This window comes from Carassius auratus, chromosome 14 (genome assembly GCF_003368295.1).
Source record: "Carassius auratus strain Wakin chromosome 14, ASM336829v1, whole genome shotgun sequence".
NCBI classification, from domain to species: domain Eukaryota; kingdom Metazoa; phylum Chordata; class Actinopteri; order Cypriniformes; family Cyprinidae; genus Carassius; species Carassius auratus.
In genome coordinates, this window is record NC_039256.1 from 29,233,148 (window position 1) to 29,252,256 (window position 19,109).

The window sequence follows — 19,109 nt, forward strand, 5'->3', positions numbered from 1 at the left end:
AATACTATTAATAATACTAATATTATTATTATAATTAACGACACATATATTTGTATAACTTGTTATATTAATTTAATTTAACTACATTTTATTATCACTAACTAAAATAATTATTGTTTAATGTAAGGGCATATTAAATTGTTGGTGGGCCAAACATAATTTTATCTAATTTACATACATTTTTTTAATTCTAATTAAAATCTGACAGTAAAGATGCCATGTTCAACACTCCTGACTGTATTTTGAAGTCTATAAATAATCAGGAATAGTCTTAATCTTAATGACTGGTAAACAAGCTGCCATTAGTTTGCATGATCTCTTCCCTGTATGTGTGAATGGCTTAACCTTTACCTTAAGAAGTTCCTCTTGGGTGCTAAAACTGGGATGAGGGTGGCGATATCTGCCTTCTCTGTATTTGTGGGTGATAAACTCTCTTCGCTGCTCTGGAGAGGCGTCACAGTCCAGCTCATCAGTCACAGGAAGTCTAGCCGCCCAAAATTCATTGGCTTTATCATTGCCAAGCATTATAAAAAGCTAGAACACACAGAGATAGGATCTAATTTTTAAAAAAACTTGTGGTAAAATCACTGGGGATATCATGAATCCTGCTAATTGGAATTAAAAAGATCTTTTCATCAAAACAAACCACAGCAGCCCCTACCTGGACGATCTCATTGCTCCACACGCTGGTGTCTAGTTTCAGACTCTGCACTTTGGACACCATTGTGCCGAGACCTCGATGCTGGCCTGCAGGCAGACAGAACAAAAGAGGCACCACATCACTCTCCACACACCATTCATTCAGTTTGTCCCACAAACACTTCCTGATACGGTGCCTCTGAGCCACTTTTATCTGTAGTATACGGCACAGAGGACCTCACATGAACTCTCAAATGAGCTTAGAAACTCTTAGCACCATCTGTATCAACCCGAACACCGCTCTGCTCTTCCCCATGCCAGCTACTCACGGTTTAGAAAAGGCAAAACATCTCACACCAAACTGTTTTGGTGAATATCTAGCCTAATTCAGCAGAATTCACAAGTTTACATGATGAAACAAGTGACCGCCACACACCTGCACAGTTCTTGCAGATGACCACACAGAGATTGATGGATGCCCAGTCCGGATTGATGGCTTTGCAGTCTGCGCAGATCTTGTTGGACCTGTTGGACCAGATCTTCTCTGCCACCTCGTAATCAGATAGTGTTTCTGCTATCGACTCCTGCAGGGCCTCCATCCAGTCCCTCTTCTCTCGCTCCGACTCGGCTGTAAAGCTGCAAGGATGCACACAACCCTCTTAATGCTCTGCCATCTTGGATCCTATTAATTGTCTCTGGTCTGGCGTGGTTACTTTGCGGGAACAGACCTTTGCACGACTTCAATACTTTCATATATGTGTGCGGTCAAAGTTAGATGATGAACTTGAGTTTATTTTAATAAAATCTATGTATGTGTGTGTTACAGTATATATACACTAGCATTCATAATTTGGAGTCAGTAAGATTTTTTTTTTTTCAAATAATATTATATTATTTTGTCTTTTATTCAGCATGGACAGGTTAAATTGATCAAAAGTGACTGTAAAAAAATTTATAATGTTACAAGATTTCTGTTTTGAATAAATGCGGATCTTATGAACTTTCTGTTTTGTAAAAAAATTATGATAAAATTGCCCTAGTAAAAAAAAATTATTTATACATACATATATATATATATATACTGTACTTTTAGTATACTAAACTGTGAAAATTAAATTCTGCTAAAGTGGAACAACTATTTTTTGTTCTTAATGCACTTTGATTAATTAAGTTATTCTAAATTCCAACTAAAGATATACTTAAGTATGTTTGATTGTGTTAAAGTGAAGCCACTGCAAGTATACTTCAGGTACAATTTAAATATCTTGTATGTAAAGGCTGATATTATACAGAGATCATACAATTGTTATTAAGAGGGATATTAAAAAACATTTTAGACATAAAATTTAGAAATGTGCATTGTGCAATAAAGAAATTAAGTTTAATTATAATTGTATTTCAGTATGTTTTAAGTAATATGTCAGTAAATATGTTAATGGACTTGAAGTATACTTAGTATGAAATAAATGCATTTTTAATCTATTATATTATATATTATTTTATTATTAGTGTGTATCAGGGTTGCCACAAAAATATTAAGCTGCACAGCAGTTTTCAATATTGATAATAATAAGAAATGTTTCTTGAGCACCAGTGACAGCTGCAGAAAATTTAGCTTAGCCATCACAGGAATTAATTAAATATTAAAATACAAAGCAGATTTAAATTTAAATAAATTAAATAAATAAAATTTCACAATATTACCATTTTGCTCTATTTTTGGTCAATTAAAACAGATATATAAGAGTTTTTTTTTTTTATCTTACTGACCCCAACCTTTTGAAAGGTAGCTTAATGAAACCATAATTAAAAATGTTATCTTAAAATATATAAATATATTTATTATTATTCATTATATATTTTAAAAGATATATCCTTTTTTATTTAATAATTTTTTTAATCAGCATTATTTGTCTTATTTTCCAGTAAAAACATCTCAATTTCCTTTAAAACTATTTACTTGAGAATTTAAATTGTGTATGAAAACAGGACTTGTTTTTAGAGAATAAATATGCCTTATTGGCCAATAGATTTTTCTTGTTATGATTCCAGACAAATCACTGATTAAACAATGTATTTTGGAAATGACTTAAAAGGGTAGACATGTACAAGCTACTTAACAGAAGCATAGCGTGACTTGAACTGTTTACCTGAAGGTTTTATAAGGTGTAATGAGATCAAAGCTCTTGCCCTTCCCATCACGAACTGTAGCACCTCTGGCCTCAATTACAGTAATTCCAATTCCATTTTTAAAGCACTGCAGAACACATATCACAAAGGGTTAACCTTAAACCAAGAATTACTACTGCATGATGCAAATGATTTAAGGCTAATTTTGAATGAATTGCACATATGCTATAGGAAGTTCAAAATACTCAAATTGCATCTCACTGAGAGAAGAAAGAGGCAAAGTAAATCATTAGTACTAAATCTAGAGGAGTATGGCTATAACGTGATTAACTAATCACCTGCTCATTCTTGTACAACCAGATCTGCTCCATTATAATGGCTGTGTAGATCTTTGACTTGGTTTTGAGCTCCAGGAAGCCGCTCTTTTGGCAGTGACTGCCGGGGCCAAAACGTGGGCGGCCGAAAACCAGCTGTTCTTTGACCCGCTCCTGCAGCGTGCTGCACCATTTGATCCTCTGAACTACGAAAAGAAATAAAGCAGGATACATGGGCTTCTTTTAACCTAGTAAAAGTAAGAAGTAAAACACTTCTCTAAACATTATTGTGCAATAATATGTGACCCTGGAGCACAAAACCAATCTTAAGTCGCTGGGGTATATTTAAAAAAAACACAATATATGGGTCAAAACTATCTATTTTTCTTTTATGCCAAAAATCATTAGGATATTAATTAAAGATCATGTTCCATTAAGATATTTAGTACATTTCCTACTTTAAGTATATCAAAATGTAACTTTTGATTAGGAATATGCATTGCTAAGAATTCAGTTGGGCAACTTTAAAGGTGATTTTCTCAATATTTAGATTTTTTAGCACGCTCAGATTTCAGATTTTCAAATAGTTGCATCTCGGCCAAATATTGTTAGAGCCTAATAAACCATACATCAATGGAAGACGTGCTTATTAGTTTTCAGATAATGTATAAATGGAATTGAAAAATGGACACTTGATACTGGTTTTGTGGTCCAGGGTCTCAGATATGTTTTTAGATGGCAGGTTATATCAATACTATATCATCTGCCGACATATTGAGATTTTTGGTCATGGGTTTGGATTCAAAGGGAATGCATGCAGGACAAAAATGCTGTACTTACCATCGTTATCAGCTCGGAAGACAAATGTCCTGTGACTTGTGATGACCTCAAATTTATTGTCTTTGGCTAAGCGGGCCATCTGCATGGCAGCTAAGGGAATCACACCTTTGGGATAAGCATCCTGGGAGAAAGAGACCATTTGTGTTAGGAATAACAGTGTACAACATATGTGACATCAGAAACACAAGGGAATGTGGGACTTGTTTGGATTCTGAAGGTCTTCAGGCAAGATGAAGTGATTAAAGGGCTCATATCATGATTAATCGGTTGACTGTGCAATGAAAACATACTGCACTGTGACTTTGGGAGCACAAAAAATCCTGCCCAGCCCAAAAAGAGTATTTATTGTCAACCTTTCATGACTGTATAGTGTAATATAACATTTCCCAGATCAGCTGTGCCGAAAGGTTCAAGACATATATGCACTTGGTTGTCGATCAGCACTATCTATTGTTCTGGCAATTTGCTTTTCATTCAGCTCGATGAATATTGGTTTCACTCTTCCATTCATCAACAATTCATTAAGATTTCTTGTACGGTGTTTGGTGTGACAGGGCCTTTACACGTCAACAGCGTCTATTCAGTGTTGTCCACAATGTTGACAATATGGCAGAGGCGGATGAAATCGACATTTGACAGTAAACCTTTGCTCACACACATACAAAGATGGGATTCATGTCAAAGCAGGTCAGAGGGAGGGTGAAAAAACTACAGTGGCATTCAAACGTTTGGAGTCAATAAGAAATTAATTCTTTAATTAAACAAAGACACATTACATTGATCAAAAGTGACAGTAAAACATTGAACTTGTTATAAATGATCTATTTTTTTAAATAAATGCTGTTCTTTTGGACTTTTCATAAAACAATCCTGAAAAGCATCACAGTTTCCACTAAAATATTAGACAATACAACTGCATTATTGATAATATTGTGCAGCAATTTATCATATTAGAATGATTTATGAATGATGTGGCACTGAAAACTTGAGTAATGATGCTGAAAATTCAGATTTGCGTCACTACATTTTAAAATACATTTAAATGGAAAACAGTTACCTTAAATTGGAACAATATTTCACAATATTGCTATTTATCCTGTATTTTTATATTAAAGAAACACAGCCTAGGTGAGCATGAGTTAATTGGGATGCCATTGAGTTGTTGACATGCAATCGTACCTTTTCACTACCATAGTACATCAAGTTCTTCCCATCAAACTTCACATATCGTTTCTGGAAAACGTAGTTTCTATAACAGAGGAACAAAGATGACATCAGAGAGAAACAACTACACTACAAATGTCACATCTAATATGGTGCTGTCTGAAATTATTCAAGGAGGAAATGAATCTAGACACTGGAAGGTGACAAGCAGAGGACGGGAACAAACAGCAGGACACACGACATCTGAAGTAATGACAAACCGGCCGGAGAGGACAGACAGGGAGCAGAAACAGCCAGTGAGGAGCGTGCAGGAGACGCAGAGATGAGAGGAGAGCAGCAGCCCCGACGGGGCGTACCCTTGAGGAGAGAGCTTGTCCAGCCAGCCGCTGAGGATGGGTGCCGTCCGCTCGGACAGCGAGGTGAAGCTGGCGTAGGGGGAGATGATGTGGTCCTCGTCCGCTTCGAAGGAGCCGAGGTTATGAGGGAGGGAGAACGAGTGAGAGGCCGGGGACGGTTCACCCACCGTGCAGTAGCCTGGAGAATCAAGACGCTTGAGCCACGAGTGATTGTGCTGCCTGTGAGACCACCAAGTTACAAATATAAACCGTACAGTACAGTTTCATGCTCCAGTAAAATGATGGAAATCTCTTGAAAATAATCAAAATAATAAAATGCAAAAATGCATTTTTCCATATGTTTTCTAACATTTTGGGGGTATTTGTTTCTTGTATTAAAGGAATAGCCGAAAAATAATAATTCTGTCATTAATTACTTACACTCATGTCGCTTTTGGGTAAATTATCCCTTTAAGCATTAATAGAATATAGTGAGATTTATGCTAAAAAAAACTTGGCAAAATTGTCAGTGATCAAAAAAAATAATATAATATAATATAATATAATATAATATAATATAATATAATAATTATTCAGCAAAATTAATGGTAATTTTTTTCTAAAAATAAAATACTTGTAATATTGTTGTTGTTGTTTGTTGTGGAATAAACCATGCAAGTATTATTATATTATTATTATTAATAATTATTATACATTTTTTGTAGTTGTTACTAAAATTTTAATTAATTAATTTCATATAAAAATAGAAAGATAAAAATCCCAGTGGATAAAACTAACATTTTAAAGAGTTAAATGTCAGAATGTGCTTCTACATTACTTCTTACACAAGCTTACGATGTGCTTCCATCAAGCTTCACAATGTGTTGTTGTAGCGCTTCATGATGCTATCATGAAACTGTGTATGACAACTGGTTGGAAGCGATGGTTTATTGTTGAAAAAGTTTAACATGTTAGGATAATCCATTAATCTGTGGCAGCATGGATTACTATAATTTTTAATTCTGCATGGATTTTAAGGTATCGACTTTGAGGGTTTCATCCACTTCCATTGTATCTCTCTCTTGCTTTTCTAAAAAAATTATTTTGCGTCCATCTGAGGAAAGACAGTAATATACATCTGGGACAGCATAAGGGTGAGTGAATGATTTTCGAGTGAAGTATCCCTTTAAGACATTAAATCTAATTTGTTTTATTAAAAACATCACAGATCCAGACCTTTGCACTGGAAGCTCTGGACTCACACATTTAGACAACAGAGGCTGGAAGACACTAGAACTCAACCAAGAAAACACACAGAGTCTGTTTATCCCATTGTTTTAGGTGTCCCTATATGATTAGCAGCTGGATATAACGCTGTGGGCAAACCAAACATTCTCATGGAAATACTTGGACTTACCCATGTTCTCTTTGTTTATCGTCTTTATTTGCAGTCTTTTCCTCACTTTTGGTCCTCTCAACCTAAATGCATTCAAACATAAATAAATTCCACCTACTGGAGGACATAAAGTGAGAAAATAAATGGTTTAAGAGATATTTTTTTCTTTAAGTATCTCACCTCTGAAAGCTGAAATTGTCGTCTGCTGTGGAAAACAGTTTCACAGTACGGGTTTATCATTTCATCTTCATCCTCAGCAGATGCTGTGTCGCCTGAACAGAAAATAGCAGCATTACATAAAGTTTATAAGATAAAATAAATGACACAGTAGTGTGTAAAGCTCATTAAAGCCAACGTTTAATGAAAATCTTCCTATCCAGCATACAGTAGCTCTCAAATCATAACCATTGATTATGGATGGTGAGTTTTAGTGCCTTTCACTACTGTTCAAAAGTTTGGGGTTGGATAAGATTTAAGTTTTTAAAAGAAGTCTCTTATGATCACCAAAGCTGCTTTTGTTTAAAAAAAAAAATACTGTAAAAAAGTCTTCTCCGGTCTTCTTTGTCACGTGATGTCGTATTATTCTGGAACTGCTCCGATTGATTCAAACATTTCAGTCAATCAATTGAAGTGATTCACTATCAAAATATAACAGATCAAATAACAGAGCATATCATTTTTTTATTTTAACATTTGCTTGTATTGTCCAAGTACAGTCAGATATAGTTATGGGTGAGCTTTTTGGATCGTGTATAGTGAATCATTTGATTCAGATCAGATTTTTATGTATAGCGAATCATCTGATTTAGACAGGCACTTCGGAGTGGGTTTGCAAATCATTTGATTTAGATCGTAACTTCACGTATCATGATAGGAACCTCGGAGTGAGTTCGCAAATCGTTTTGCAAATTGAATGTTTTGCGATCTGCGCGGTAAAAGTCTCAGTCTGAATGATATGGTTTGCGAATCTTAAACTTCGAAGCGCCGATCATAAATCCTTTGTTTTAGATCAGAACTTCACATATCGCAAATCATTTGATTCAAAACAGAACTTTGGAGCAGGTTTGTAAATATTTTGTAATAATAAATATCTATATTCATCGTGTCATCTTAAGGTGAAAAAATATCGATACGCCATGGTATTTTTAGTAAAAAAAAAGTGGTTATGCCAAAAAAAAAAGAAAAAAAAAAAGAAAAAAGTTTACCTAGCCTTTTCCTGTTGTGCTGCTAAATATTGAGGAAATTACCGTATTTTCCGGACTATAAGTCACAATTTTTTTCATAGTTTGGCTGGTCCTGCGACTTATAGTAAGGTGCGACTTATTTATCAAAATTAATTTGACATGAACCGAGATAAATTAACCAAGAGAAAACATTACCGTCTCCAGCCACGAGAGGGCGCTCTATGCTGCTCAGTTCTCCTGTAGTCTACACTGAAAGCATAGAGTGCCCTCTCGCGGCTGTAGACGGTAATGTTTTCTCTTGGTTCTTGGTTCTAAATAAATGGGACTTGTAGTCCAGTGCGACTTATATATGTTTTTTTCCCCATCATGACCTATTTTTGGACTGATGCGACTTATACTCAGGTGCGACTTATAGTCCGAAAAATACAGTAAATCATGATCTTCTTTTTTAGGATTCTTACAGAAAAGAAAGCTTAAAAATAGCATTTATTTGAAACATTATAAATGTCTTTAGCATCAATTTAATTGCTGGAAGAAGAAAAAACTTCAAAAGAATAAACAAAACAAACAACTGTACTGACCCTAAACTTTTGAATACAAACTCTCATCTGGTCTTCACACAAATATATATATTGTACAACTTTGTTCACTTTCATTGTACAGAAAATTGTACATGATTCATTCATTGGAAGAAAGAAAGTCATAAATATTAGGAACAACTTTGGGCCACGTAAATAATAAAATTTTCCTAAATAAAGTTTGAAATAAGGGTCAGTCATACACCTACCAGATGTTCTTTTAGGTGTTTCAGTTGAGTCAGACTTTTCTAAAGTGCTATAGGAGGAGAAACTATAGTTAGCGGTATAATTTTAAACAAAACTTTGCCACAGTCGTAAGAATCAGTGAAAAACAGAAGGACAAGAGTTTACCTATGATTTTCAGTGGATGGGCTGACCTTCTGGCGTGGAGGGGGGAGGGGTACAGAGCGACTCCAAAGCACACGTGGAGTGTCTGGTAAAGTGCCACAGTAGATTTCATTAGAGACCATCTCTAGCCCTGAACAGGGTGGACTTGGAGGTGAACCGGGTGTGTTAGTGAAGGGAGAGCACTGATAACTTGAGGGAGACTCAGGAGGGGTGCAGAGGGGTGGGGTGCTCAGACGCTCCTGCTCCGACATTCTCTTGAAAGTGGATGGAGGAATTCCTCGATTTAACCTAGGGGGCACTGGGGGTAACATATCACTAGTCTCTGGGGCCGAAGTGCTATTACTCAAACCTGGTTCGCAAGGGCCCTTTTTTGATTCAGTAGATGTTTCAACAGTGTCTGTACTGGAGGATAAACCTTCTGCAACTTTTAAAAGCGGCTCCTGAGATGACTTTTGGAAAAGTTGCACTTCATGTTGTGTTGGTAAAGAAATTCTCTCTGCTCTTAACCGGTGGAAGACAGTTCTTGGTTTTGGTACCGGCTTTACAACACCGGCGCTCCGCTCTGAGAACGAGCGCTTTACTTGTGCACAAAGATTCGGGGCCGAGCTGTTAAGTAAGGCTTCTAAGGCAGTGCTAGGGTGTCTTGAAGGAGAATGAGGCTCTGCTTTAACAGGGGTCACCTCGTGAATAGCAGATTCTGAATTACAGCGATCTAGCATGGGTTCCTTCCTTTGATGTTCACAGATCAGCTGAATGTGCTCGACTAGTTTGAGGATACGCTTCCTGTGGCCGGTGGCAGTGACTCCCACCCTGTTCAGAGCCACATTGTCCACATGGCAGAAGTCTCGGGCAAGGAGAAAGCCTGCCTGACGGAAGTGGTCCAGATACCTCTCGAGGTGGATGGAAGCCAACAGGTCCTCTGCATCGGAGCATGGACCGATTGCGGTTGCCATAGTGTGCATGGGTGCTCATTAGGCTGCATGCAAAACAGCAGCAGTTCCAGCCAAGAGCAGAAGATGACACCAGTCCTTCATCTGAGAAAACAAGCAAAGAAAATAGGCTTCATTGCAACGACAAAACCTCTTTAAATGGATAGTTCACAAAATAAACACTCTGTCATTTACATCGAAGAGTTGATGGTAGCCGTTGACTTCCATAGTATTTATTTCCATACTATGGAAGTCAATGGCTACCATTTTTACTATCACTAATCCACCAATAATTTGATCTATCCTCAGTCCAGCATATAAACATATATAAAATGCATTATATTATACAAACCAAGACTAATGGAAGTATGTAAAAAACACAACGCTTATAAATCATACAGAATGAGTTTTTTCTTTTTGAGAAAGTAAAAATGCACAAAGTTTCCTGTGAAGGTTTAGGGTTAGGTGAAGGGTTGGTGTAAGGCCATAGAATATACAGTTTGTACAGTATAAAAACCATTACGCCTATGGGATGAACCCACTTTTCACAAAAACAAACGTGTGTGTGTGTGTGTTTTCTTGTTCCTGTTCTTTGTTATATGCAAATACTTGTGTACATGTGCAAGGTCAAACTTAATTTAAATAATGGAGAAGGAATAAAAAGATTACAGTATATTTTTACATAATAAAAATGAAAAGCAATAACAATTTGTCTAAAATCCTGCTCCATCTTGTTTTTTGTTTTTTTGCATATTTATTTTGTGTTCATCCTAGTGATTGTGTTATACATTGCTGAAATTCCCGTTTTGCATTGTACAAATAGCAATAAAAAAACTATATACTATTTTATAACAATAATATTGTACATATTATACTCATTATGCATTTCAATAAATAATAATAAATACAATAATACAATTATTATACTAAAATTGTGCCTAAATGCAAAGACAACCAGTAATTAAAATCTTACAAAATAATAAATGTCTACCTTTCTAAATTTGACACGGCTGATAGTTACAAGGAGGTTAATGGTCTTTTATGACAGAGAGCATTTTTCATCCGCCTGAGACTGAATCACCATGACATTTGCAGACGATGGCATGACCCCGCTCACATACTCTTAAAAACCACTGCTCTGGAACAAAACAGTCATTGAGCGAACAAAAATAAATCTTTGTAACATCTGAAAATGAGGATTCAGGGTGAACACAAATGGGAATATTAAAATATCGCAAACCATGATAAGCTGTAACACTTCGCACATGCAAGCAATAACAAAACGGTCATATTTCTTAGGACTATTTTTAGAAGCCTCCATTCATTGAGGTAAAGTGGCTGAAAACGTGGTGCACATGAGGGAACCAGTCGAGAAAAAAAGACTCCACTAGGCTGGGCCTGGGAGAAAATCAGCGGGGGTGGGGCAAAGCTTGTTTGGCGGGGACAGCATAACTTTGGGAGCAACCAAGTGTGAATGCTTTTATATAAACACTCCTGACACTTTCCTGACTGCGTGTCCAAGAGACTGACAGCACTTGAGAACAGTGTCCTAAGAGGAATCTCAAGGCGACGAGTGGCATACAGCCAAACCCAGGAACAGAGAGCTCCATGACCTCCAGGAGGGGCGGAGCCTGACGGGTGCGAGAGATGATTGGATAAACAACACTCATCACAGGGTGTACATCCCCAACCCACAGAGGATGCACAGTGTTCTCTCTCAAGGTCATCTAAAATCGGTGGTAATTACGAGCACGCTTTCTATTTGCAGCAGAGATCACAATCGCTCCAATTCAATTATGAAACACGATAAAAAGTCAAAAATGTGTTAAAAAGTCATGATAATGTCAACAGGGTCTATTTTGCTCGACAACACTGATTCTGAGTAGAAAAGCAGACGTTGGAAGGCTGTTAAAAAAGGCTGATGAGTCACATCCTCGTCTTCCTTTGTCTGGACTCTGGATGCTAACCTTTGGCTCAGTCACTCTGATTCACCGGATCCCACGGCGAGGGGGAGGCAGGAAGCTTGTGAGGCGGACTGATAAAGTGTGACCCGAGGAAAGGAGAGAAACGGGTCCGGGTGTTGTCTCTTTCCCCTAGCAGCAATGTAGGAAAACTCCCTTTAGCAAGACTGTCATCATGAACCAAACAAGCCAACCAGTGGCAAAACATCTGCAATTAATTCAGCCTGAAGCCATTAATATACAGACTCCTTTCAGATCGGCAGATAACATCTGCCTTTTGTAAATTGTACATTTTAACATAGCTTACAATAAAGTTAGATAATTTCTTATTGTTCAGAATTCAAAATGTCACTGATAGTCAGGATGTCACTGTAAAATTTGCTGACTGTATTACAACTGGTCTTCTCTCTTACATCTGTTTGCATACAAAATTATTTTTAGTTGTTCTTCTTTGCATCCACTTTCCACAGTTAAGTGCTGACTGTGTGTTGATTCTTGTTTAAATGTGCATTGTGGAGTGCCATGATAATGACAAAGTGTCTCTGAATCAGCATTTCATTCAAACTACTGTTGAAAAGTCTTTCTTTTAAATATATATTTATTTTTTTTCCAGGAAATTATGGATGAAACTGATCTAAGGTGGCAGCAAAGACATTTATGATTTTACAAAATAATCGTATTTTGAATAAAAGCTGTGCTTTTGTATTTTCTGTTAAGAGTCCTAAAAAAGATCCATCACAGCTTCTCCAAAACAATTAAGCAGGACAATTGTTTCAATGGTGACAAAAATAAGGAATTTCTTGAGCAGTAAATCAGCATAATAGAATGATTTCTGAAGGATCGTGTGACACTGAAGACTGGAGTTATGATGCTGCAAAAAATTCAACATTGCATCACAGGAATAAATTTAATCTTAAAATATATTAAGTCAGAAAATGGCTTTTTTAAATTTAAATAACATTTTACATTAATAAAATTTTTAATAGTACTGTACCCAGAATCAAAGCTTAAAAGCTTACACTTTTTGCTTTATTCCTCACAATCCAATTATGGATTTGTTTCACTAAACTGACAGCAAGTTCAGTTTCTTTACACCTTAACAAAATAGCTATGTTCATGGACTTTTCAGTGAAATCACGCAGCCACTTTACCACATATTTACATCACATTTTATCAGGCTGACATACAGTCTCACAATGTTTGTTTCAGTTTGCAACCACATGTGCTACAGTTACAGTTTTGTGGTTAAGACGGAATATTTTGTAAAGAAAAAGGAAACCACAAAAGATCAAAACCACGGTTTCTCAATTTTACATCACACTGTGCATCAGACATCTGATTTGCCACTCAACAACAGGCATTTGTGTTACTATTAATATTATAGCCTATATTTAGGGTTAAGGATTTGCACAAACCAATAAACCTAAATATGAAACTATTACCAATACATCAAAGTAGGCGGCTTGTTAAGAAAAGGATATTTCTTTTAGACTTACAAGTACAAAGCAAACATGATTTTTGCCTAATGGATGATAAAATGGCCAAAAAAGTGATCATAATATAATTTTATGGCTTGGGCAAGAAGTAACCATCCCAAACACCCTACATCTTTACAAGAAAAGGCTTTGATGGACGCATTGGAACGATGCACTATTAACGGGGTGTTTGTCTAATGAGTGCATTCCCTCCATCGAGTGCCCTGAGGATCCCTCAGATAAAAACATTGGTGATTGAGGAGACGGTCTCAGGCAGGCCTGTTCTCGCAGATGAAGGTCTAGACAAGGTTAAGATGGTAGCTGGAACCATCAGGACATACCATCTCATTCCAGCAGCATCTTCAAATCATCCTCCACATCTCTACCATCTCAAACAACAATCAACGTGCATTTAGCTGGGAAAACTATGCCCTGCTCTGCTCTGTCCGCCCCACCCCAACTATATTTATCTTGATGGCCGATCTGGGTTTTCTCCGAACTGAATACACAGGATACAGCTGTCCCTCAAACAAAACCCTCCTCCTCTCTCCCGCGCTAAAGGAAAAGAGATAGTGCGCATGATACACAGATGAACTGGAGATGATCGCAGCTGAAACCATAAGAAACGTCCTACACATTGATAATGTTGCATAAAATGAAACTGATTTGAATGAGGCGGCACATATAAAACCTAGAAAGTACCGTCACACAATCTACAAGTTGTGTCCTTGACAAGCTCTGCTGATTCTTAAAAACCTCCAAAAAACACTTGAAATTTTAAACGCTAGACACCAAAGCAACTACGGTAAAATAATAAGTCTTTTATGGTCAAAAAGGCACATCAGCAATTAGAGTTTCAAAGCCAACTGTGTGATCGTTTTAACAAAAGCCATATTTCCAAATGAATCATACTAACCTGGGCAATCACTGTACCTAGAAAATGACACGTTTCCACACACTTTTTGCTTAGAGTACAGCTGTTTCATTTGCATGCCATCTCTTAGCATGCAATTCAGATTTCTTTAAAATTGGAACATTTAAAAGCTGTTAAAACAGGATGCACATTGGACACATACACACAGTGTCCTGTTAAAGGGATAGTTCACCCACAAATTTTAAGTCAATCATCCTTTATTCATCCTTCATTTCATTTTCTAACAAGATTTTTGTTCATCTCGGATTTAGGCAACCAAAATGTTCATGCCTTAAAAAGTACTGTACCAAAAGACATTGTAAAAGTAACCAGCATTTCAATCCAACTCCTCTGAAGAGACACAATTACTTTATGGACATTAAATAACTTTATGAACATGAAATTTAAGCGTTTATTAATATATAAACATTCATCAATGCAAATACAAAGAGCACATCGAATACTGTATGATCTCTCTCTCAGTCGTCCATTATAATCCAATGATGATGTCCTCGCCTTTAACAGTGAGATCTCTGATGGCTAACAGTCCTATCCTGGGGCAGGTGGGGCATATGTATGGGCACTGCAGCGGCGATGGGTGATCATGTCCTCAATACTTCTACAGTTGGTTTTGAAGTATTTCAGATTGAGGCACACGATCACGCCAGCTAACTTCCAGAACGCGCTGAAGGCAGCTTATATGGAAGTGTGCTAGAGACCTGATGTGACGGCTGTAGGTTACCCTAGCTTCAGGGTGGTGACATAGACCGCTTGGTATACGGCGACCTTTGTGGAGGGTTGAAAATTCTTGTTGCAAAAGACTCTACACAAATTCTCCCAAAGGCAACTGCTGTTTGCCTGTTAAATGCGGTTCTGGATTTCATTGTCGATGCCACAGTCCTCATCGAGAATATTCCCCAGATATCTAAAAGAAGGCACTATACTGACAGCAGGTCATCCCCACCGGTAAATGCAGGTAGTGTGGGTGGGACATTGTCAATTCAAACCTGCTCCCATTGCCAGACATCACATCGCTGTCCGAGGTGGAGACATGCACAAGGGAGTTTTAAAGTGCCAAAAGGGCTGTGTCATCGCCAGTAACAATATCTTAACCATGATGAGGTAAATCCCAGTGGCAAGGGTGGTCCCAGGACAACCGGTCCCCCATCTTGGCTCCAGGAGGTTGCCAGGTCCTTCATCGGTTAAGGCCCACCTATTGTGCACCTCCAGCGCATTGCTTTTCTGTCTGCCTTAGCCTTATCTCAACAGACTTACCACAAGACATTGGGACTATTTGCTTATAGCTGAGACAGTGTCAACCACCACTGTATGATAAACACAGAAGATCAACTGTGCTTGCATAAACCTCATTGTTCATCACATAAAAATAATCTTTAGAAGATTTGAATTAAACTGTTCAATTCGTACTGGATTACTTTTATGATGTTGTTTGTATATCAAAGTTTGGGTTTGCATGGACTTTCAACTGATGCAGAAAAAAACACATTAATTAATGTTTTAAACATGAAAGAAGTCCTAAGTTTAGAATGGCATGAGGATTTGTAATTTATAACAGAAGTTAAATTTTTGGGTAAACTAACCCCCTTAAATCTCTTAATCTGGTATTTCCGCAACCTACATTTTTATGTCTGTAGCCTTTTTTGGCAGGTTTTCCAAATATCAAGTAATTCGAGCAAAACATGTGTTGAATTTTCAATTACTTATGTCATGCTTGCAATATTTGTATTTATTTATTTTGAATAGTCCATAAGTCATAAGCACTAATTCCATCTGATGCTAGTCATGCTGTGAGCCCTTTTTGGGACCAACCTAAAAAGCGGTTTCAATGCCAACCAGTTGACTCATGAGAAAATCATGTGAAAACACCACAATCTCAAACCATAATGGAATGGAATGGACTAGTTGGCCAAAACTTAATGGGAAAGAAACACTTCTGTGGCAGAATGATCCCTTAATGATCTTGTAATCTATATCAGCAGGAAAATTACTATTTGCATTTCAAATTATGTTTCATACTCCCGAGAGATTCCAACATCACCACTTTTGCGGTTCTACATCTCAACAGTACAGGCAACAGGAAGTGAACACATTAGCACACCATTCAATAAATGGCATAGGCACGGACTAACACGTAAATCAAATAAAGCCTGGGCTAATGTAATTCAGCCTCATGGGAGGACAGTGAGGATGCACTTTAATTGAATAGGCCTAACTTTTTTGAAGTGCTTTTATTTCTGTTTGTTGTTATTCTTTTCCATGATGATTTGTTGTTGTTGTTGTTGTTTTTATTCATGGAAAAGCATGCTTCATGACCTGTTGATAGCACTGGTTTGTGGGTTGTGATTGAGTCAAAGGAGAAAAACATCTCCAAACACGATCCCCTCTCATACTCAAACACCCCTGGGCTTCCAGAATGAACAATTAGTGGAAGCTGTAGAGTCAAAAGCAATTTGTGAAACGCAGGAATCAAGGAGGATTTTGGGATGCAGTGTGCTTGGGTGGGGGGTGAGGGGTATAAATAACAGTGAAGCACTATTGTGTGACACAATACGTCATTGTTCACAACTGGTGGAGGCGCGTAGCTGAGATGACAGAACACACTTGTGTATTAATATTCTGGATGCTTGCTCAAACACATATTGAGATCTCAGTTCCCTAACTCCATTGAAAATACACTGCTGTAAGATAACCTATGCTTTCACTTTAAAGACATTCTTAGATCACGTAATGCCCATTGCCCAACAAAAACAGCCAATAACAAAAAGAAAATTCAGATACGAATATTGAAGCAGTCGATGCATGCACACACACTATATGTAAATATATACTTTTTTTTATGAAAACATTACATCAAAAACTTCCTCTTTTTATTTTTTACATATGTTTATTTTTAATAATTTGTTGCATTAGTTTTTTCCTGCATTGCAATACATTTGACATTGCCAATCTAACTGTTTTGCTTGCATTTTTTTGATAATGTATTGCATTATATTATATACTTCATCCTGAATTTTTTTATGACAGTTTCCACAAAAACATTAAGCAGCACAACTGTTTTCAACATTAAAAATCAGCATCTTAGAATGATTTGGGAATGACTGGAGTAATGATGCTGAGAATTCAACTTTACATGATTAAAATGTGTAAAATTGCAATTATATTTAATATTGGTGTATTAACTGTATTTTTTTTATCAAATAATTACATAAGAAACATTATATTATGTAGTAAGAGTGTTTTTGTTATAAACCACTAAAACATAATAAATGGGATATTTACGGGATATGAGAAGAGCTGCAGAATCAGAATAAATACAGTAGATTAACTAAATGTCTGCGATATTTCAAGAATAATCATACATGATAAAAACACTGGATTAGATTGTAAACTTAAAATTAAAAATCACATCCAGAACCCTTATATGGGTCATTCCAGTGGTCAAACCTGAATCTGAAAATATGTCCCATCCTCCAAGTATCACGAAGAGCAGTGAGGGAAATACAGGTCAGATTATGCAACATGAGATTTATCACAATTAATACACTCGCCCATGTTGTGAGAACTTAATCTGCATTTAAGAATCTGCTCAGTTAGACATATGGCATATAAATTACAGTGTGGGATAATTGTAGAGCTTCTCCCTATAATGGATATAAACTGCTGAATAAAAATGGCATGTTATTCTTGCAAATTCCCCGGTGACTCCCAAAGTTGTTGCGTCTGTAAGGAACTGGCAAATTAGCTCTGGCTGTTTCTAAATCAGAGCTAAACTAAACGATGACATTCAGCGGGTGTAAATCGTGTGGATATCGGATTCCCCAGTGAGAAACACCCCACAGAGTCAATCTTACAGTAGGCTACATGTTACAGTGCAGTGCATGAGAATCAATGGAATTCCTTCTGAACAGTCAACACTCTTCTGGGTAACTTAATAGTTCAAGTCACGAACTTAACTAAAAAAAAGTATGCTTCATCTGACAGCACTTTTATCTTTTTCAGGAGGTCTGAGATCATTTCGGATCACCGAAACTATGAAAAGCGAGTTATAATAATAAACGCTCATGAAGAGTTGGCACACCTAACAACTTTAAACAGTGGACAGGCTTCAGATATGAATCAAATTGCACGCTACAAATCTAGACTTGTTATCAAATGTAAGTTTGAATGTGAAACAGCATCTTACCGTAATTGATAAGCGTTACATATTCCCGTTTTATCACGCTGTGTTGTTGCAGAGCGTTTAAAACTCCAGTAACGTGCGACTTGCGGGAGAAAGTGTTGAGTGTTGAGCCGCTGATAGTTGTGTTTGTTATGCTGGAGGTTTCAGTGCACAGCGCTGCTGAGCACTAAGTGACCTCTTAAAGGGACAGAGACGTTTGTGTGTCCACAGTTTAATCTACCACAATAATAAATAAATCAATAAAACCAAATAATAATTAATTTATAATGGTTTAAATGACACACACTTATCCATGTAACAAATGGTGTTGAATCATTTTCTTTCATGTGCGATAAAGAATGACGATTTAAATGGAAGTGCAGCGTTGTAGTGCAAAAACTTCAAAAACATACGCCTTTTCCATTTTCTCTGTTTTTAAACTGGAGGCTGCCTGGATTAAGTAACTTTCAAGTGTTGTTATGAAATATAAACTACACAGTAATTAACAAGTTGCTGAATAAGGACTACAACTACCACAAGGATGTGAGTTTACCTTCTTGGTCAGTCAGACAACAATTGTAGTTCTTAAGCTAAATAGCTGTATGGTGTAGACTGCAAATAGGCCTACAATCAGTAAAAACTCAACATTACCTGATTATTTGTGTTTCTAAATATGTGTAGGTGGCCTTTCTGGAATATGAACTCAACCAACAGGCTACTGCT

General features: G+C 36.9%; 1 protein-coding gene across 3 annotated transcripts in view; it reads right to left on the reverse strand.

The window, feature by feature from the left end:
• LOC113114249 (arf-GAP with Rho-GAP domain, ANK repeat and PH domain-containing protein 3-like) overlaps nt 1-18,547 on the reverse strand; it is a 33,123-nt gene extending 14,576 nt beyond the window's left edge. For 2 of the 3 annotated variants that reach the window (XM_026281117.1, XM_026281115.1), the window contains exons 1-13: nt 18,411-18,547; nt 8,932-9,962; nt 8,790-8,836; nt 6,999-7,090; nt 6,840-6,901; nt 5,444-5,662; nt 5,103-5,172; nt 3,924-4,044; nt 3,108-3,289; nt 2,790-2,896; nt 1,076-1,275; nt 662-747; nt 352-534 (exon numbers count right to left, since the gene is read on the reverse strand). In XM_026281117.1, coding sequence (XP_026136902.1) covers nt 352-534; nt 662-747; nt 1,076-1,275; nt 2,790-2,896; nt 3,108-3,289; nt 3,924-4,044; nt 5,103-5,172; nt 5,444-5,662; nt 6,840-6,901; nt 6,999-7,090; nt 8,790-8,836; nt 8,932-9,890 — 2,328 coding nt within the window. In that variant the 5' untranslated portion in view covers nt 9,891-9,962; nt 18,411-18,547. The remainder of the gene's footprint in view (nt 1-351; nt 535-661; nt 748-1,075; nt 1,276-2,789; nt 2,897-3,107; nt 3,290-3,923; nt 4,045-5,102; nt 5,173-5,443; nt 5,663-6,839; nt 6,902-6,998; nt 7,091-8,789; nt 8,837-8,931; nt 9,963-18,410) is intronic. The other variant, XM_026281116.1, reaches the window with a different exon arrangement.
• Between the last annotated feature and the right edge of the window lie 562 nt (nt 18,548-19,109).